This window comes from Solea solea, chromosome 9 (genome assembly GCF_958295425.1).
Source record: "Solea solea chromosome 9, fSolSol10.1, whole genome shotgun sequence".
NCBI lineage: Eukaryota > Metazoa > Chordata > Actinopteri > Pleuronectiformes > Soleidae > Solea > Solea solea.
The window spans coordinates 991,766-1,014,438 of NC_081142.1; the positions used below are offsets into that span (position 1 = coordinate 991,766).

Genomic DNA, 22,673 nt, shown 5'->3' on the forward strand with positions numbered 1-22,673 from the left:
ACACAAACTAAAGGCATATTAGAGTTTAAATTGCACTTCTGCAAGTTTATATAGGGAAACAATATATTAAATATTTCTAATTTCATGCCCAGTCATTATGCAAACAAAAGAATACAGTTTTATAAATGATGGCGTTGATTCAGGAAAGTTATTTTTGACAATAATGAATTATGTGTTATGTGGAGGATGCGGGAGAACCCCGGGGAAAAACCACACATGGGGGAAAAGGCAAACTCCATGCAGAAAGGGACCGGGACGCAAACCCAGGTATTTTTGTTGAAAGGCAACAGTGCTAACACCTACTACGCCGTGTAGCCCAAGGTATACTTCTTACTTCATTTAAAGCCCCAATTATACCCTTTTTTTTTTTTTCCTTTTTCCAAGGATTTTCTAATTCTTGTGGGAGTATGACACATTAAAGCACTGCAATGAGCTGACAGCTACCAAGTTTCATCCCAACTCTTAGATCTTCTGTGGTACGACAAAGTAATTCTCAGTTCACAGATATGAAATAAATTGTATAAAATATAGCTCTCCATCGTAGCAGGAGAAATTAATCTATAAACACTCATCTGCACATAATTTTAACTTGTTCATACACATGTACTCAAAATAGGCCTGATTTTTTGGAATAATATTCTTTGCATTATTTCTGAAAAAGTCCCATCATATAAAATTTGTTTGTCTCCACTGCCTTAATTCTTCAATTTAATGTATTTATCCCAATTTCCTTATTCAGCACATCTTTCACTCTCCCCGTTTTAAGAAAGCATGTTTTTCATAATCTTGCTTAAAAATATATATAACTTTCTTGGCAGAGGTAGTCATAAAGTTGTTCTACTGGTAATTACTCTAATTAGGTATGCATTTTGGCATATTCAATTATTAAATTAATTAAAAGCATGTTATTGTATTTTTATTCAACTGCTGACCTTTAACAAAATGATGCTCATTACTCAAAAATTGTCATTATCAAAAATTTGATTGTATATCAATGGAATTACAACATGCATCAAAATGTTGCACCCAAAACATGTTTGTATGTGCTATACAATTACCTTATATTTAAGTTAAAGACAATGATCCTTTGTGCTCCATTTGCCCGTAAATAATTAAATTAGCAAAACGTTTACTTTTTTACATTCCATCCAGAAATAGAGATTTATTATTGATTAACAGACAAAAAGACAAAAACAAAACAATAAACTTGGAAGTAAACGGTTATTGATGCATTTTAAATCATGGCAGATGCTTCCTTTCTTGGTGATATATAATGGATGCAACTACTTCTAATATAGTGATTCATTGGTGGATATAAATTAGGCACCATTATGTTTGCTAAAGCCAGATCCATTAATGCAAAGTGTACATCATTTAAGGCCAATTTTCATCTTTACCTGTCTCATAAAATTAATCTGTGGTAATAAGCTTAAATGAGGGTTGTTCTTTAAGTTTATGTACATCAAGGGGGGAAAAAAGGGGGGGAAATTGGATTTTCTCAGTGGGTTATTTGGCTTCATAAATATCATTAACTCAGCCTTCCCAGCTTTTCTTTGCACCAGTGCATCCTTACAATGTGTGTCAAGGATGAGCTTGTCCACAAATGGTCCTGTGAACACGATCATGTTCTCAGCTCGTTGAACTGCCAACTCGTCAGACCTCAGTTTAAGCGAGCATCTGTTTGATTCACAGGAATGAGGCTTTTCAGAGTCAACATCCTCTACCGGCCATTAAGACACCACCATTGGAAGCAACTAACCTGTTGGCAAACGACTCCATACAGCACACCTGACACCTTGAGAAATCAATGGCCTGAAAAATTCTGGTGGTTCACAGAGCGTGATGGAGTTATATTAGGCCACTGTCGTATTATTTCACTCGTTGCATTTACACTAATCTGGCAGTATCGCCTCCATGGCACACCCCAAGTAATTTCATCAACCTTGTTCAAATGTCTGCCATGAATAAAAAAAACAAAAAGAAAAACACTAAAAAGGTGACTGCAAAGGGTATTACCTCATCATCAATACTAATTACCATCCAATAAGAGAGTAATTGGTGGAAATGACTGTGGAACAACACATTTACATATTCATAATAAATGTTACGCCACATAAACACAGCTGTTGACTAATGGAAGTGAAAAGAGCAACCATGGTTGGATAATGGATTGTATCACTTATTAAAGAATAATGTCGACGCTGCAGTAGCAGCTTCCGCGTTTCTTCTGATGCAGGATGAATAGAAAGACTGGAAATGACATGGTTTCCTGTTCGCAGCATTTTCTGAAAATGAGCACAAGCCCAGTGTACATGACATATGGTAAGTGTGGACTGCTGAGGCCTTACTCAAGCTGTCGGTTTGTTTGTTTTTTGCATATCCAGATCGTTTTGAAGAAAAAAAAATGACTTGAAACAGAACTTTGCAAGTCTGGTTGCCTTATCTCTACGGAGATCCTCACTGTTGTAAAAACTCTCCTCCCTCCCTTCCCCTCCCCTGATAATCTGGAGCCGGAGAGCCATGTCCCGTGCCAGTCGGCACTTGCGTGTGGCCTTCCTCGCTTCCTCAGCCAACAGTTTTCCGCTGCTTCTTTTTCACCAGTGAAGAGAGGGTCCACTATTGTACTAATTGTCACGGCCTATAGTGTGTTTTACAGATGTTGTTTTTTCTTTTTAAAGTTTCGATCCGAAACGTTGTTGACCCGCTGACGAATGCGCTATTACCGACCATATATGGGCGATACATTAGCAGCCTGGATGCGGGGTGGTGAGAGTCACCTCTCTGCTTAGACTGCAGGCTGGGACTGCTGCGGAGGCTACTGTGAGACTGACTGACTGCGAGTGCTTTGGGAGGGGATCGCACAGTAACTGTAGAGTGATACGTGCTTTCACGAGGGAGTCTTTAAACACCACAAAAGTCTCCAATAACACAAGAAAAAGTCGCTAGATTTGTCAGTAGCCGCTTTTGACAAAAAAAAGTCCCTAGAAGGAGCTGGAAAGTCGCCAGATTTAGCCAAGTTGGCAACACTGGCCGTCGCTCGCAATTTTTAAACACACAACTTAGAGCAGTGAACAGTACCACAGCCAATCAGAGGCAAAGACCCGCCCTAGCTATATCTCTTATTGGTTTAGACCGTGATATGATCCTACCATGAGTGTCAGTTCGGTCACAGGAGAACACAGAGAGATGATGCGACAACAAAATAAATGTACATTTTCATCTGGACAGCGTCAGGTGCACCAGTGCACAGAAAAATTGTTAGGTGCACTCTTAAAAATTGTGGTCGCACTCTGGAGCCCTGCAACTGTAAACTTAACAGTTTAGGTATGTCTGATATCCTTATATGTATATGATTGGAAACTACTGTAATTATAAGGATTTACAGATGAAATAAAGAAAGTATGGGTTTTGCAATTATATTATAGGACTGCATTATTTTCCACCTGTTGAAATGCCTGAAAAGGACTTATGTTAACTGTAACATGCAGTATTCCAGTTGGTTAGTGATTTGTGGCTCCTATACCTTATGCTAACGTGTAATACATTTAAAGGATAAACTACCACCAACACAAACATCAAAGCTGGTTTGTTCAATCATTTTCAATATGCAATATGTGGGCATACAATTCATAAATTAAACAAGGGAACTACATATGACATGATAAACTCTTTTCAAAATCTTGAAAGCAGCCGTATGACAGCATGCAGGCATCTTTACAAATAATCAAATACAGCAATTTCTCTGATGAGCAAACACATAACACATAAAACATGGGCAGGCACATATGAGCTACATCGTAAGCAAGTGGGCAAATAAAGCTTTCAGAAGTGCAGCCAGTCAGTCAGTGGGCCTTAAGTGTGGCAAAAGTATTTTATCTATCTATCTTGATTTTCTGTGCCAATTATTGTTCAATGTAAAGTGCTGCCAGTCCGTTCTATTTTATTGTGGTTGTGACGTTTTTGATTAGTTCAGTGTCGAGAAGCTGCGTTTTCATGAAGTGTCCGAAACAGGAAGCAAAATAAAAGGGAAATAAGGACTCTACCTCCAATAAAAGTATTCAGGAAACGTACTCCTCACTTTTCCACAGATGAATTTGAGGGTTGATTTGTTTCATTTCCAGCTGACAGGCATCTGCTCAGAGTTGTTAAAGGGGACATATTATACCCTATTTCCCCCATTAAAATAGTTCCCTGGTGTCCTAATGAACATGTCAGTGACATGCCTTGGTCAAAATACCATAAGGATGAAGCATCATAGCAGTTCAATAACCCTGCTAAGCCCGCCCCTTTCAGAACGCTCGGTTTTCGTGCATGGTCCCTTTACATGCAAATGAGACACAGGCAAACACACACCCACTTCTTCCAGGGGGTTTCTGATTTGTCCTCGTTACAGCGCTTTACAGCTCTATTCGTCTCCCCCTCCCTCCACTAGTTCTCTGACAATATCAACATGGCAGCGTGCGCAGAAAACAGCCAGAGTGCCGTCACAGGAAGAGACGTTCTACATAAGGATCGAGCCGAACAGTGCCGAACTGTTAATCAGTTAAAACACTTAGGAACAGCACCACTGATCGCCAGCGGCGCGCGGCGAGCTGCATAAGCTGGCGCTGTATGTTACTGTATCAGACCGGTGACTATGCTCCGGAGACCTCGTCACCGCGGCGCTGGCGATCGGCGAGCTGCCTAAATGCATACAGCGGCCGTTTAGGCGGCTCGCCGCTGGCGATCAGCGGTGCCGCGGTGGCGATCAGCGGTGCCGCGGTGGCGAGGTCTCCGGAGCATAGTCACCGGTCTGCACCGGAGCTGGCGATCAGTCGCATACAGCGGCCGTTTAGGCGGCTCGCCGCTGGCGATCAGCGGTGGCGATCAGCTGATTTTCACAGAGAGTGCAGCACCTCTGCACAGAGAGTGCAGCACCGCTGATCGCCAGTGGCGAGCTCGCCGCTGTATATGTGATTGTATCAGACTGAGTCTGTGCTCCGGTCATGGAGGACGTACTGAACAAATATTTTTAATAAGGACGTGTCAGAATGGTCAGTTATGAGCTCTATGTGACCTTTTCTTAACAACGTGTGTGTGTTTGTACGTCGGTGAAATACGTCCCCTGACTAAATACGGCGACCGCTGTCTAGTGCGAACACACGTTTGCTGACTTTATCCGGCACATTAGCTTCATATATCAAATCCTCTGTGGAAGTTTGTGTAAAACACTGTGCTCCACTGTGCAGCCACGAACAGCACACTTGTCCCTCTGCGTTGACATAATACCGCTCTTCCTCCCTCGCCTGCACTCTCGCAGGGACAAGGTGGAGCTAAGGTGGAGCTCTCGAAGTAAACTTACTGGTGGGGCGGTAACATTCGCGGTGAAATGCGCATGCTGACGTCATAAACGCAGGGAATTCAACATCGAGTGTTTTATCGCCTATACTTACACTAAGGGGAACCACGAAAACATGACGGAGTATTCTTTTTCCACACTTTGGTGACTGGTAGGGCCCCCAGAGTCCCAAATATAAGTATTAAAATGGTTAAAAAGTTGATTTTGCGTAATATGTCCCCTTTAACACCGCAAAAAGTTCTAGTCAATCCACATCTCTAGTCACTTGCTGTCAATGCTGTTTTCCAGTGAATGATGTGCACTTTTGGAGAGCGTCCATAGATCGAGCCCTTGCCCCTTTGATTGTCTCTCATTTTTATATTCCCAGCCGGATAATTTTGGTAGTTTTGATATTCTGCAATTTTCACACAGCCTCACAAGTTTGGGATGTTTGTTTTTTCAGGGAGACAATCAGAGTCAGTCCCCCATTTGGCCATTCTTGCAAAAGTGCCACTCAAGGTTACTAGTTAGCTCAGCTGTTTGGATATTTTTGTTGCTCCTTATTGATGTGATTGTTTACAATGCAACAAAAAGTGCATCACATGACCCCCAGAGATGCACGTCCCCAATTTCCCCAGTGTCCCTGGTTGAATTCCCTGCAGAGCCTCGTGCTGCAGCGAAACTCTCTATCACTGCGGCAAAGGACGAAAAGGTGGAGATGACGCAAAGATCAGGTGAGTCAAAGTCGTTCATTATGAAAAAATAAATAAAGAAATTCCAAATGCCACTTTATATGGGCAGCAGTAATAAAATGCCAAGGCACAGTTAAAGATGAAATCTCATCACATATTTACATAAAGGTTGTGCATAAATATGCATAAACACAGCAATGCAGTGGAATTGAGGAAAAAAAAAAAAGAAATCGATTCTGTTCCAAAAAAAAAAAAAAAGTGTGCTGGTACAGAGCAGGGAGTCTACTTCTGTGTAATGAGGTGGGAAGTCTACGACATCACAACAGCTCTCAGACCGCCAAGAAATGTTTATGCCTCATCCAACCAACCAGACGCCTATACAACACATAGTTATTTCCACCCAGTAAATTATATAATCCAGGGTTTGCAGGATTAGTTTAATTGTGTTAAACTGAAGTTAATTGTCTGAAATTGAACCCTTTAATTTAAAATATTTGTTTTATTTGTAATATGTTATGTTTTTATGGGGAGCTAAAAACATTTGCCCATATTGGGGTAAGTTTACCTTTATTAAAATTAGAGCTGAAACGATTAATCGATGAATCGATTACTAAATTAATCGACAACTATTTTGATAATCGAATAATCGGTTTGAAGCTTTTTTCAAGATTAAAACAAGATTTCCGATTGTTTAAGCGTCTTATGTGAATATTTTTTTTTATTTCTTTGCACAAAGAAATCATTAAAAGTCAATGATTTTGGTTTGTGGACAAAACAAGACATTTGAGAACATCATCATTTCCGGGTTTGACGAACACCGATCAACATTTTTTAAGGTTCTCTGATATTCTGAACACCAAACGAATAATCGATTAATCGAGAAAATAATCGTCAGATTAATCGATTATGAAAAGAATCGTTAGTTGCAGCTCTAATTAAAAGTAACCTAATATTTCAACATTCATTTATATTTTCTATGTCTCCATGCAGAAACCCACCTACAGTAAACCAAACGCCTTCTATTATTACAGTTTAATTCTACCAAGACTGCATCTGCACATCAGCGTCAAACAACGAGGTGAATGGGAGAATGGTTTGACACCCCCATCTGACTCGGGCCTAATGGGGCGGCAGGGTCACGCTGTTTAATGGCAGTTAGCTTGCTGAGTGACAGCACTGCACCAGGCCAGGGGCTCAGCTGTCACGGATCGCAGGTGTGCTGCTGAGTTATGTGTCATTGTAGGATGCGATAAGGTCGAGGAGGGACTGGGTACAAGCGACAGATAGAAGGGAGAAAAATACAAAAACATTGATAGAAACAGAGCAGAGAGGGCAAATACAGCAAACCATGGAGAGGGAGACATGCAGGGGGTAGAAAAATCCAACAATGAGGTTTAACACCTTCAGCCTGTCGGTGTCAAACATAAAGATGATGAAATATTAGTGTAACGGTAAGCACACCGATATTCTATTTGAGTGCAGAAAGTTAAGTTCACATTGTGATCCAAATATTGTCTGTAAATACATTCCTAAATGTGAATAGGCAATATATTAAGATTTGAGGGGTTTATGCATTTGTTTCTCACATTTGTGTCGGTTTTCACAGGTAAACAGTCGTGAGGAAGAGCAAAAGTGGCAGAACATATCAGCTTTGAATGCATTTACATGCAGATAGCTGTTGATCGAGATTAACTGAAATATGGTTCTATAGATCCCTGAACTGGATTCCTCAAAGTTTCATCCATATTATCACTTCACTGCAGCATGTGAACTTTGGTCCTCAACACCAGCCAAAAGCCAACATACAAAAAGGTCCTCTTCATTTATTCATTCATTCATTCATTCTACCACTTTATCCTCAACATGAGTCATAGAGCCAACCCCAGCTGACAGAGGGCAAAAGGTTGGGGGGGGGGGGGGGGGGGGGGGTGGTTCAGGTCATCTGTCCATCACAGGGCAAACATATGGTGACCATTCTGTGCATCATCTGGACTGAGGGAGGACAACAGGAAAAAACCCGGAGAAATCCCACACACACACAGGAAGAACATGCAAACTCCACACAAAGGCCCTTGGTTGCTCTGGAACAGTCCTAGGCACTGCTTCGCCTTGTGCCTTCAAATGTCATTAACAAAGTATTCTTAAACTTCTATATAATATGCTCGAAATCACCACTAACTCCTCTTACCACACCAATTTAAAAGGTTCAAATGAAAGACTAAACCTTCCTAAAGGACTGACAGAGCCAGAAGAACAACAGTAGAAACCGAACAGGGAGCAGCCTGCACACTGCAGATGCCCTTATGTGCAAGTTTAGAGGAAAATGTCATTGGCAGTTATAATGCAAAGCTAACCTTTTGTGAGGAAGATTACTGCATCGATATGTTGTAGCTTGTCATACACAGTGACAAAGAATGCTTTCTTGACAATTCTCAGTAATTCTGCTGTGAGGAAATTGCTTTGCCGCTGCCGCCCGGAGTTGCCTGCACAATAGCAACATAAGAAAGGGGCGAGACAGAAGGTGATGCCAATGATTTGTGCTGAATACATTAACAAGTAAAAACCAGCCAGTATTTAGAAACACAGATTTCTCATTCAACTGCAATACTTGCAATTTAAATTACAATTTCAATATATACTTGTATGGCTTTAATGTTTCAAATTATGTTTCTGTATCTCATACATAGATCTTCAGTCACATAAAGTAAAGTTAATACATATATTTATTTTTAGAAAAATGGCGAAGGCTTTCTCATAGATTGACAGACACATAAGAATGTCAGTAAACTAGTACAGAATACCTTCTATGCAACTTTTCTCCCACCCCCCTCCAAAAAATATTGCACTACTTCAGCTAAAATCAACAAAGGATGGACAACTGTCTCCAAAGATGTCTGGCAACAGAAAATGGGATGTCAGCTGTGGCATGACAGTTGGCCCCGCTCTTCTTACAACAGAATGATCAGACTGGACAAGCTGCAGTTACTGAGGCAACTGTCATTTACACTCCGGAACAAAAAGCCCAACCTTGAGGTGGATGAGACCACATCAGGTCCCCTTCCTTTACATGAAAAACACTTTTATTTAATAAAATCTTATGATTTTGTCCAGATGCATTCAAAACTGCCTGAATGATACTATTCTTAGTCTAACTCAACAGTTGGACATACAAAATAATGGATGTGATTTTAGGGTCCCAAAAAATTACACCAATGTGGAACATGACTTCAGTGAAACAGTAGTTCCACATCTTCAATACAGAATGCCATTCATTTTGTGAATTGTGCAGAGTCATATGTATGATAAATGAGTTTATGCCTTAAGAAATAGTCATGGTGTGAACATCAGCAGATGTCACGTATGGTGACCTGCTGGTGCTGTACACTCAGATAGCTCTGTCCCTCCCAGCTCCACCTTCTTATTGTCTCTTCTGGTTGCTGATGCTTCAAAACGAGGTCACAAAATCACTAATGCTGGACAGACAACAAAAATGAACCTCAAAAAACATTTGCACAGATGTCACAACAGGAGACTGTAAGAAGGAATTAGTGATGTGATGAAATTAGAGTTGCACGGTACCCACGGTGCCAAATCGCAACGGTTCCTACTATACTAGAAATTCTACACGACGGTACTACCGTGGATTACTATACTACCGGTGCCAGTTTTTGCTACATTGCGGCCGCCTCTACTCTCCTCCCGGCTTTTCACTGCATGCTACTCCCTTGTAAACAAACCCACATTGCAACTACTGCAACCGAACGACACAGCTGCTGAATGATTGGTTGTTTGCATGTTACTGGTGACGGAATAGGATAGGCTGTTTCCGCACACTGGGTCCGCCCGTCTGTTAGCTGGTTGGCTGTTTGTGTGTTTCTGCCGACAAGAACGAGCTCCATGAAGACAGCTAAAATAAAGCTAAAGTTGTGTCTCGCCCAGACACGCGCACGGCTTACAGTCACAAACCCGAGACAACACACTCACCATGGCAGAAGCACCGGACCCGAGCGGCGAGTCTGCTGCGGCGTCGTCGTCAGTGGCACCGCTAACTTTGCTAAAAAAACAAACTCCAAAAGTCGCATTTGGAACTGTTTTGGCTTTAAACAAGACACAGAGGGTAAAGCAATAGACGATGGCCGCCCACTGTGCAGGCGCTGCCACCAAGCTATAGCAGCCTAAGGAGGGAACACGTCCAACCTCATAAAAAACACCTGCGCTGTGATTTATATGTCGAATACCAGGTTAGTATTGGCTAATATTAGGCTATATGCTCCATGTACAGGCTGAGGAATAAAGAGTTCAAGGATGTCAAAGTATAAAGCACATAGACAATGCATAAAAATATAGTTTTCACAGGGAATCAGTTCCTGTTTATTGTATTTTGTTGTCTATGGTTTATTATGTCGGAAAAGAAGCATTATTATCAAATAGATTTTTTTTAAAAGACAGTGGATTTGTTATCCTAAGTTGATTTTTTATATGAGTTAAACATAAATTAATGTGCAAAAGGAAACTGAATGATAATATATATATATATATATATATATATATATATATATAAATAAATATAAATAATGCACCAAACATTAGAAGTAATTAGTATAAGTATAAAGTATTTATAACTTGTACAAATGCATTGCAGTTCATAAAAGTAATAATAATCAAAAAAAGGCTGCAGTATCAACATGCAGCATTATACCTGGTGTTCCTAATAAAGTGCACTGCGACTGTCGCTCCAGCCTGTTGTAAAATACTGCCTAGTGACGGCTGTAAATACGATCAGTGTGGGATTGTAAACATAAGAGCTGCAGGTTGGGTCTGACACCTGGAACTAACTGTGCCCTATGTGTGAAAACAGTCTTGTGTAACACATTGAAACTGTTGCCTCAAGCTAAGAAAATATCATCTCACACACAGATGTGCAAATAACACAGTCTGAAGTGCAGAGCCATTATTGGGTCCTTCAGAGACATCAATTCACTGATGGGATCTATGAGTGTTTTTAAGGTCCAGGTAAAACCTGATAGTCTGAAATCTAAGAGCTTAGAACTGAAAGCTTTCGTTTGGCCAAATCTGTCAAAGTGATTTCATTTTCTCATAATTAATTATACAAGTTTGATAATTGTGACTAATGAAATGTTTAGAAATGAACAAATTTTCATGTCAACAGTTTTTAAGTCCATATTAACAATGTGGAACACTTTTTTTTTACCAGTTTATCGCAAACGGGAATCAAATGAATACAAATAAAGTTACCGTCACTAACCGTCCTCCTCCAGCCACACCCCCAGAGACACAGCAGTGGGGGGGGGGACTCGGAGTGGATACGTATCACTCGTATTTCTGGCAGATATCGCAACAGGGTTACATAAATTCAGCGGAAATTAAACACGAGTGGAAGAGGAAGTAGGAAAATAAAACATCTGGTTTACTTTTCAGAATAAAAGACCCCATGATGACACCACATCGTACTTCACTTTACATCACAGAACGAGTCCTAGCGAGCTCCAGCTGTGCAGCTGTGTGGAAGAGGGCGGACGTGAGACGGCAGCAGTGTAACTTGGCTGAGCTGAGTGCACCAGAGCGGAGCATGTCCATTCTGCCCAGCAACAGTGAATACGATTTTCTGATTGGCTGATTCAAGACAGCTGTATGAATGAACTACACAGAGCAATCTGCCTTTGCATCAGCGATTTATAGATTACTCAATTATTTGTGACTTTTATCACTAATCAGCATGGGAAATGTAATGCGCAGCATGTGAGTGTGTTAACTTATTGAAATGTGTGTGTCTCGCACTAAGCTGCCACTGGAAATACCAGTCACTCGATCGTCACGCCCCCTGCACTGTTCAGTGTAAAATCAGGCATTGGGCGGAGTCAGCTTCAGGACAGGGGTTAAGTTCCTCTTTAAAGAAAGAGATTTTAAACTTTACAGATGTTCCAGTTGCATTGCCTTCTGTTTCACACTGTGTAACAGGTTAGGCAAATGAACAAACCAGGCTGCAGCGTTGACATAAACCGTTCAAAACGATACAGGCAGAGTGATTCTGTGACACAGAATCAGCAGAATTATTACTCACCGTCCATCACCACCCCATTTGTTCTGCACATGTGCAAAAGTGTGACTACTTCCTGTCGGCACTAATGTATCACAGTTGTGAAATGTCAAAAAGTGTATTTTATTTCATAGAATTGACTAATACCATGTAATATATCATAAAAAAATATATAATTACTTAGAAAACAAAATGTTAAATAAAGATTTGTCTATGAACAAGTTATCAAACAAATGTAAAATTATAACATTTTATTTAAAATCCCAGAACCCGCTGTAAATAGTTTTTTGACAGGAAGCAGTCATACTCAAACATACATGCACAGAACAAATTTATTTATCTTTTTTCCCCCAAAGTTGCTTTACATCCATGTTTCTCAGTTGCATACACTACACAATGATTATCAACCATTTGTAAAAGTGTGACTACAACCAACGCCACCCCCACTGCCACACTCGGTGTGACTATGGTGCACGAGACACAACAATCAAACTGCAATTTGCACAACAATAAAAATGCTACTGTTGTCAGCATCTTCAAATCGATCCGATATCTTATTTTGTCTGTTTGCTATCGAGTGAACCTGTGTTTTATTTTTTTGTGCTGATTAATTTGCTTAATAAAAAGACTTGAATGCGAAATGAGGAGCAGGTCACGGATGGAAATCGCAGTTCACGGAATACAATGAGAATGCATGAAAGCAAAGGAGTCATTGAGAATCCCAAATAAAACTACCATTCACATTTAAAATCATATTTGAATGATCATTTGGTTAATTGTGGCAACTGCTTCACATTTCTTTTTATTGTGTTGTCATGGAAGATCTCATTAGGGAGAGATGCATTGTCCCTGTGCTCCATGTGCATCATTAAGAAGAACCTGCTTTTCGCCACAGTTGTTCATTGGTTACATCACTAACTATAACAGAAATGACATTAAATACACAACCAGTTTGCATGATGTTAAGGAAACAGCTGTTACCACATTATAATTCTAATAAACATATAACTACTCATCAAGACATTAATTAAAAAAAAGGTTTCTCCTTGTGAAGAAAACAACTGGAGCTTCATTCATTTATTAAAAATGCTGCCAATGAACATAACTCAGACAATCATGTTTTCAACACACGTTTGCAGCAAGAAGACCCAGGTTCGCAACGCGGTTGGAACCAGGGCCTTTGTGCATGGAGTTTGAATGTTCTCTCCGTGTGTGCATGGGTTTAATCTGGGTTATCTGGTTTCCTGCCAAAGTCCAAAAACATGCAATATGTGGATTAGGTAAAATTGGATGGTTGTTTGTCTCCATGTGGCCCTGTGATGGACTGGCGATCTGTCCAGGGTGTGATCCCGCCTATCGCCCTATGTCAGCTGAGATTGGCACAGCTCCCCCTGCGACCCCCATATGAAGGATAAAGCGGTAAAAGATGGATGGTTGGATGTTTTCAACACAATAGAACAGAGAATGTCTGCACCCAAAAAAGCTATTCTGTGCCGTCTCCTAATGCACCGCGCTGCTACTAGAGTGAGCAAGAAGAAAATTACATCCGTGATCTGTGATAAACGTCCAGCAGCACAAATTCAATGAAATTCATAACCCATCTCTCACTGAATTATAGGCAACGTCATTGTTTACAAAAATGTCCGTCATGTTTTGTGTAAATTCAACATTATTGCATTCCTGACACTTGGCATTTCCGTTGTGTTATCACTCTGCAGGTGTGAATTACATAAGTCTGAGGAGTTGCAAAACTGCAAAACCAGCTTGCACCTACTGGCCACTTTATTAGGTACATCAGCCAATCACATGGCAGCAACTCAAGGCATTTAGACATGTAGACATGGCCAAAAACTGAGCATTGCAATGGGGAAAAGGGTGAATAAAGTGACTTTGAACATGCCATGGTTGTTGGTGCTAAAAGAGCTGGCGTGAGAATTTCAGAAACTGCTGATCTACTTTCACAAACAACCATCTGTAAAGGTCTACAGAAGCAGGAGCTCTCTGTGAAAACAATGCCTCATCAATGTCAGAGAAAGGCCAGAGTGATTTAAGACAGTACAAAGGCAACAGTAACTCAAATAGCCAGTTGTTACAACTAAGGTGTGCAGAACACCATCTCTGAATGCACAGCATGATGAACCCTGAAGCAGAACACCACACTGGACTACTTTATTCTGTGCCCTGTGAACCTTATGAAGAGGCCAGTGTGAATGTCTGAGTATTTCTAATCATCCAAACGCATTTCTCTCCATCACAGGCCACCCATCGGCCTGATGAGGAATCTTTTGAGCAGACACAGCGGGTGACTTTGAAATACATTAGCAATTACATTTGGCAATTTAAAGTGATAAGAAGCATAAAGTGGAGCAGAGAGCAGCGTATAGGGTCAGTCATAACATGGCCTCTGGGAGCAGACAAGCAAGATCATGAAGCACTTAGTCATACAAGTCTTTCATGAGATCAATCCAGATCCTGAAAATAAATGGAAATGTCACTTTAGCACCTTATGTGGTCGCTCGCGTGCTGTGAGAGCGATGACTGATTGTCTACTAAAATTGTGTCTCATTTATGAGATTTCACCATTTCCTCCAGATGAATATGGGACAAGGGATCTGTGTAAGGGCTACATAATGTTATATCTTATATGAATTCTCCCCACAACATTAGCTCAAGTGTCCTTTAAAGTCAGATAACGGACCATGATTGCATGGTTGTGTGTGAGTGTGTGTGCAGTCTAAGTGGTGCACTGGAGCAAGTAATGGGAGACAATGGATGAGTCTCCAAAAGTCACCTTGAATTGAATTATTCATTTGTCATCACATGCACATAGCGCACACACATACACACTAAGCCTGACCAAGGTCTCTTTCCAACATTAAGGTCACTGACCATGTTGTACTGTTCTTGATGAAATTCAGACATGTATTCAACACAATCTGTAGAAAACAACCCTTAAGATCACAAGTAGGGATGAAATAATTAATCAGTAAGTGATTAGCTACTAAATTAATTGCCAATTGTGTTTGTCTCGGGCTGTAAACTTCCATTTTTAAGCCTTAGTTTATACAAATGCACTGCGTTCACACTTGTCGGTGGATGGGCCTGACACTTTGTAGCTAGCGGACGTTAGCAGAGCATTATCTGTCGTGCCAGACAACATGGCAAGCGCTGCTAACGTGATGGTGATGTCATGTCCACCATTGATGGGTGAAGTTTGTCTGGCAAAAAGAAATATTAGCAACAAAGACCGACCTTGTCTCAGAGCTCTGTTTGATTGGCTAGTGCCTACTATATTTGCAGAACATGCTTTTATTGGCCATCACTTGCACTGCCACTTTGAAACATCGCTCAACCACTAATGCACACAATGTGCACACAAAGCCAAGCATTGTAACCCACAGAGAAGTCCTGAGTCTTTTTCCCCACAATGGAAAAATCAAATGAGAAAGAGGGGTAATTTTCTCAAACTTCCAACTGATGAGACTCAAGTGAAAGCACTTTCCCCTGAAAGAGTCACTTTGAAGACTTGTCTGACATATTCCACTTTCTCTCATGCACCTTGTGAAGATGCATGGAGATGCAAATGATCTGGTTATATGAGAAACTTAAGACATCAAGGGTCAGGCATTGAGAGAAAAACTCCAGTGCAAAAGTGTCCAAAACACTTTTCCCTTCAAGGTCTTCAGGATCATGTAGTCACATTTTGGAAAAGTATGTAAAACAATGAAGTGATGAATAAAAAGTGTGTTTGAAAACCTCACCACACAACAAACCAAAAACATCTGCCCCTGAATTAGCCTCACTGAGGTGACATATAGAAACAAGAAAAAAAACTGCAGCAGCGACTGTGTCACTTCCATTCAAGACAAGGCTTTTATCTCTTGTTATTCATCATCATTGCCTAATGGAAGGTCAGCTACAGTGGGCACAACAAGTGTGTGTCTCCCTCTTTCACACACACACACACACACACACACACACACAGTCTAAGAAACCTGCTGGCTGTGGTCCACTGACTCCTCGGTGAGCGACATGCATCATTAACAGCTCTTAAACTGCAGAGGAGTCCTGCCTTCAGGATGTTCCAACAGTCCGTCTGCCTCCAACACACACACACACACACACCTCACCTCCCGACTTCCTTACAACATCCCACCCACTACACAGTCTTTAAAGTGTTACTAAAGGGGCTTAACAGCCCATTCCGAAAAGCCTGCATGGGACATTTGTACTCCATTAAAAAAATGCTACAAGCTAAACAGTCTTTGACAGAGTCGCTCTGCAGCATACACCAGTTGTGTGGAAAAGATTCAGGACAGTGGCAGGTGAGTAGCTATACGATTTTATTTTATATTATCTAGATTGTGCTGGTTTTCTAATACCTGTCCACGCACAGTCGGTGTGAGAAGTGGGTAGAAAGTCTGGTAATGGTCAAGAAAGCTGTTGCAAGTGTTAAGACTACGGATGTGAAGAGACATGATGTGGACTCTGGAAGCTGCAGCGCGCAGTTTTTTTCTTTTCAGTAGCGGCTTTAGCAGACTGATGGAAAGTAATCTCTGATAGAAAAAAGACGCATCTCGTGTCGAGTCTTAAAAGGATCACGTGCTGCACACTGCCCGATCCTGGAAACACGCCATTAAAACCTCAACAAACGTACACGGTACAGTCGACTGCCTTCGTAGCTAACAATAGCACTTTAAGCACAGTGCCCGTCTTTGATATGGTGTGGGTGCTTTTAGCAAAATCAGGGAGGATGGGTTGTCATGGTGGAAACAACGGCTATAGTGGGTAATATGGGCAAAAACAAATAACAGTACATACTGTAGATTTGCATATACAGAGGAGCACACACACACACACTTTATCTGACTTGTATGTTTCTAATGTTAGTTGATGTGAAATCCTTTATAACCCGAGTGGATTAAATCTGCGGCATTAAACATGAGCTTAAACAAAGAATACATTGGCGAGTACAAATTGATCAATCCTATGATCCGCAAAATGGCTTCACATTGGACTGTACACTAAAATGCATCACAGTGCATGAAATGGATTGCACAGTAAAACAAATCACAATACGTCGCATTTATCAGACTAATCAGTTCAGACAAAAAGGATTCTTCGTTTATTTTATCGCGTATTCTGCCACATATTTAGCGAAACATTTCCGTATTTCATCGATAAATTCGCGCGACGGCGTTAATTTCAGCAATATTTCCACAGCGATAATGTCGCAAAACCTTTTTTACTGCTTGTGTAAATATGATAGAAAATGTCCTTCGTACGAGTTAAATCTTACAAAATAATGTGGTCATACATGGTGGAGCAGAAAAATCCAACGAGACATCTTAACAAAATCACAGAATAAAATTATTTTAAGCGAACGTACAAGATCGGAAAAGTGCGGTGTGTCTTTAATTCCCTGTGTTCGTAGCAGCAGCAGTAGCAGAGAAAGCGAGGGCATCTCGGGCAAACCACAAAGCCAAGGGTTAAAGACGATACCATGCTGAGTCTGCCTTAAATGACATGCTACGCCATTGAACCAGCTCTTTTTTTGCCCGTCGTTACAAACCAGCTCCAACTTCCTGCTCTAGCTTGCATGCCATTCATGGACAAGGTTAAGAGAAGCAGAGCAGGAGGGAGAGGAAAAAAAAAAGGAATCAGTGTTTCCAGAACATTACAGGAAGGTTATTGTCTGCGGGCTTACCCTGGGAGAGACGCAGAGGGCCTGAACCTGCCAGAACCTATCCACAGCGACCGGTAGCGGGACCTGCGAGAGACCAGAACAACAAAGACAGTTTGTGACAAAGCTGAGGCGCTGCAGACCGAGAGGAGTGAAATCAAATGTGACATTTTTCATTTATTTGTAAATGCCTCCTTGGCGGCACACTCACTCGAAACGACAGTTGGGCTCTTACCAAGTTAAAGGGAGCTGATGGTAGAATAGAGGGATCCTGACAGAGGTTGTAATGAGATGCCGCATTAGGGCCGCTCTCTCATCCACTCTCCCCTCTCTCGCCCAGGAGCACGCCCTTCACTTCCAATCTACTACCCCAACCATTTGGAAACGGTTAACCCCCTGGAAAACTACACTAACCCTCTTTTGGTGTGCTGATAAAACAGTCTTTGTGGTTTTATTTCGGATCCTTTGATGCTACAAATACCTTTTGTCAAAGGGATTTTGGAGGATTTGGAGCCAAGGATGGGTTGGGAAATTATTCACAATACAGATTACCAAGCATCATCGGAAGGTGTGCAGCAGTGATGCAAAGTAACCAAGTACATTTGATGCACTTGTACATTATGTACAAATACTTTGCTTTTAGTAAACAATCGATTATTAAATTAATCGACAACTATTTTGATAATCGAATAATCGGTTTGAAGCTTTTTTCATGATTAAAACAAGATTTACGATTGTTTAAGCTTCTTAAATGTGAATATTTTCTTAATTTTTTGCTCTGTATAACAAAGATATCATTTAAAGTTAATAATTTTGGTTTGTGGACAAAACAAGACATTTGAGAACATCATCATTTCCAGACACCAAACGATTAAAAGAGAAAATTGATAGATGAATCGATTATGAAAATAATCGTTAGTTGCAGCTCTAGTTTATAGATGAAATCAGGTCAGAAGGGCCAGACTACATTTTAAATCATATCTTAATTATTTATCATCTTGCTAACTGTTTTTAGAGGAATAACCTGCATCTGTAAAAAAACAAAAACAACTTGTAAAGAAAGCACTACACTTCACCTAAATATACTCTTAACTAGCTAATCCACTAAAGGTTTGATGTTTATTTGTATCAGTTAAAAAATTAAAAAGAAAACATCACAAAAGCAAAATATCGCGATATCTGAAGGTTGTCAACCACCCAACCCTACTCCTGACACTTGTTTTAAAACGCACAACTGTTAGCTAAATAAGACTACAATTTCTATGCTGCAGGATTTAAAATGAAATCAAATATTTTAACTTTGCTTTCCATCAGCAAATAATAACCTGCTTTGACATTACAGCTATAAAGGTTTGCCGTGTAAATTTTACGAGGGGGTAAAGTGTCATGAATGGAAGATACAAGTTATGTTTTTAAAAAGTTATATGAAAAATAATTTCCATCATCTTAGAAAATGCCTGTATGTAAATGTAATTCAGGCAAAGGGCCTTGCTTTATGAAGGCAGCCATTACATGCTGCCATGTTTGTACAGCAGCCCAAAAAAGGACAAAGCAGCCAGAACAAGTATTTTGTATTTTTTAAGTGGATGCTTACCACACAAATACAAACAGTCCTCCATTTGTTACAATCTGCAATCTCACCATTAAATGTCAATAATTCTTACACGCTGGATGTTTAAGTAGTAGTTTACATTTGAAGAAGTCCAACATCAGACAGAGTGGATACAAAAAAAACATTTTAAATGACTGAACAGCCATTAAAAGTAATGATTCAGTCATTTCCCCATAAACTAGGTCAAGCTGGAAAAAGGTCTCAGGAGACGAGCCTGCAAGAAAAATGAACTATAACCCTCTAACAAGTGTGTGTAGTGCCCTCTAAACTGTCCTCACAGATTGAGAGAGCGCACTATACAGTGGGCAGCGTGTGAGCAATGAGTTATGTACTTCATTAAGCTCAAGTAATTTCCCTCCTAGATATCGCATCGCCTTCGAGCCTCTCAGTAATCCATCCTAACAGCTGTCAGCTAAATTTAGCTCTCCGGAGCACAATGCCACAGTGCGTCATAACAATGTAGGCAAAGGTGTCTGGCTGAGGCGGCGGCGGCGGCGGGCACAGCACGAGGTGTCACTGAAATGGAGAGAAATAATCTGGCCCGTTCTTAACTGCACCGGATAAAATCTGTAGGTTGTCGGTGGCAAATAATTCATCATCCTTTCTTATTCTACTAGTTCCTTAATAATTCTACTGGTGTAATTAGGTTCATCATCAGCATGGATCCACCTCTCAGCAGGATTAGCCACACTACAAGATACTGAATTTAAATATAAATTGTATTAGGCCTTCACTGAACTGTGAAAAAAAAAGAAGTTAATTTTAACAGAAGCTCTTTAAATCTGTGAAGATACAGCACTTTCACTGAGGCTTTTATAGTGAACCAGCACTTTCATTGTGGGGAAATGTTTAATTAAAGCAGCGGTGCGCAACTTTTGGAGATTTGTTTGATGTTAATGTCATTATTCTGCTTCTGTTTGGTCTTTGCAAACAAGAATGATGCATCATCATTTGTTTGCAGAGTCGTTCATCAGAAAACAGGCTCTGTAAAGTAGAGCTGCAACGATTATTTTCTCCATTAATCGAGTAATTGTTTGGTTCCTAAAATGTCAGAAAAACGTTAAGAACACAAGAATCAGTGTTTGTCAAACCTGGAAATGATCAATGTCTTTTGTCCACAAACCAAAATGATTCACTTTTAATGATTTCTTTGTTATATCGAGCAAAGAAATTGAGAAAATATTCACATTTAAGAAGCGGCAACAATCAGACATCTTGTTTTAATAATGAAAAAAGCTTCAAACTGATCATTGATGACGATCGATTTAGTAATCAATAAATAGAGCAATTGTTTCAGCTCTACTGTCTAGCAATACTATCAGACATGAATGAAATGTACTGAATGGATTGGGGAAAAACTGTAAAATGTCATAGCCATAGCTAGTGCAGCATCAATTGTACCTTGCCAGGGTGACAACACACTGAAAAAGAAAATGGTTGTCTAACTTGTTCATTCAAAACAAAAGCGTTAAGTTACATGAACACAATTTCATATAACTTACCAACTTACATAGAATAAGTGTGTGTTAGGGTTAAAAGCAGATACTTAAAGTTAAGGAGGTGATAGTATAAATTATAATTTATCACTATGATTTTACTGCAGTTAGTAAGATTTACTGCTTTAGATCAAACTTGCCGTTACATTAAACACCGAAATAACCAAATAAATGTCAATGCTAAAGGTGAAAACGAACCAACAAACGTATGATTCATTTTACATGTCACTGCTCTAAAATCTGTTTGTACAGTGAAGGCAGTAAAGGTCGTCAATAAAATACAGTATGAACAGATAATCACATCTTCACTCATCTGAAACTTGACATTAACTTTCACTTAGTGCCATGTGTGAGCCTTAAATCCTCCAATACGTCCCGCTCATAGCTTGTATTAAAATGGATGCGACATGAACCCGTCAACTTAAAGACATAAATTGTTCGCCCAGGAGTTGGATTGCTAAACCAACCCGCCTCAGTGTGAGGATGGTAAATGTGTCAGAAGTGCTAGATTACTGTAAAATGTACATTACACCCTCTGTGGTCACTGTCCATCAGACAATATGCCAATCCTGACATTAGTGTGCACCACTGGAATCCCATACATATCAATTTCTTCAAAAAAGAAAAACCTTGACAGATACGGTGACTACAAAAGACACTGACAGATGTCTCAGTGGCAGAAACTCAATACAAAACAGCCCTGAAACCAAGCATTAAGTTCCCCACAGTGGCTGATGCTAAGTGGTTATTTTTTATGAGCTTTCTTTGACATTCCGACTTCCAATTTAATGCTTTGACAGTCTGAGTGAGCAGCAGAATGAGGAGATGAGCTCACCAATGTCCCTCTGCCATCACAGTTTAAACACATATTTGTAAGTTATATCTGTAACTTGGACATTAGTGGAGCTTGAAATCATCGGGTAATGGACAAAAGCATTAGGGGAAAAAGTGCTTTCCAAAACTACTACCTTGGGCTTTGCGCTCAAGCGCTCGCGAATTTGCTTTAATCCACATTCAGAGATTTAAAAACCAAGGGCAGCTGCATTCTGTAGAATAAAATTTGTAATTTTGGGCTTTCCAGGGTTTCTAGAAGTAGGTTTTTCCCCCCCCTTTCCTTTTTGTGAAGATGTTAACTGCATACAATTGATTACTGCCAGGTCAGAATACACAGTATTTCACTTTACTTTAATATTTGTGTTTTATCAGGAGCATGACGACAACTTTCAAATCAGATTGTGGTATTATAGTAATGGAATCCTAAGAAAGCTGCTGAAACCATTACCTTCTCAATGTTACTGAAGAGTAACTGTAAACCTTTACCAGTGCTATGTGGTTAGGGTTGCTAGGTACAGCTAATCCTACATCAGAAACTGATGAAACCGGTTATATTAAAATACTCACTTCACAGATAACAATGGTGCAGCCAGTATATGGAGAGAATGGTGAATCTGAGGCTACGTCCAGTTTTTATATGTGGGCTGCATTTGGCATGGTGCTGATATGAAAGGTGAACTAGGGTTGGGCGATGTCCCCTAAATTGGCAGCCGATTTTTACAGTAAAACATTGTGACGGACGATGATATCATAGGCCGTCATAGTCCATAATCCCTTACAGTGATTCATGGATAGACAGGCCTGCTAAATCTGAATTAAAATTCCTTGCCCAATAAAACTGCCACTGCCCTCAATGCATGCGTTACTAAGACCCATGTTAACCCTAGTTGTGACTGGAGTTGAGAATCATAACACTGTTTATTCAAGAGTTTTTCAGTCAAGCTTAAATCTTTAACTTCTACAGGAGCACATTACAGGTCC

General features: G+C 40.3%; 1 protein-coding gene across 4 annotated transcripts in view; it reads right to left on the reverse strand.

Moving 5' to 3' along the window:
* The window catches only part of LOC131466133 (inactive N-acetylated-alpha-linked acidic dipeptidase-like protein 2), a 396,981-nt gene that overhangs the window by 371,449 nt on the left and 2,859 nt on the right, over positions 1–22,673 (reverse strand). For 3 of the 4 annotated variants that reach the window (XM_058639293.1, XM_058639292.1, XM_058639294.1), the window contains exon 2: positions 17,775–17,837. Coding sequence is in view for 1 of the 4 variants with exons in the window: in XM_058639291.1 (XP_058495274.1) it covers positions 17,775–17,837; positions 17,986–18,050 (128 nt within the window). In the remaining 3 variants the exon portion in view is untranslated. Of the gene's footprint in view, positions 1–17,774; positions 17,838–17,985; positions 18,060–22,673 lie in introns of those variants that run through there. The other variant, XM_058639291.1, reaches the window with a different exon arrangement.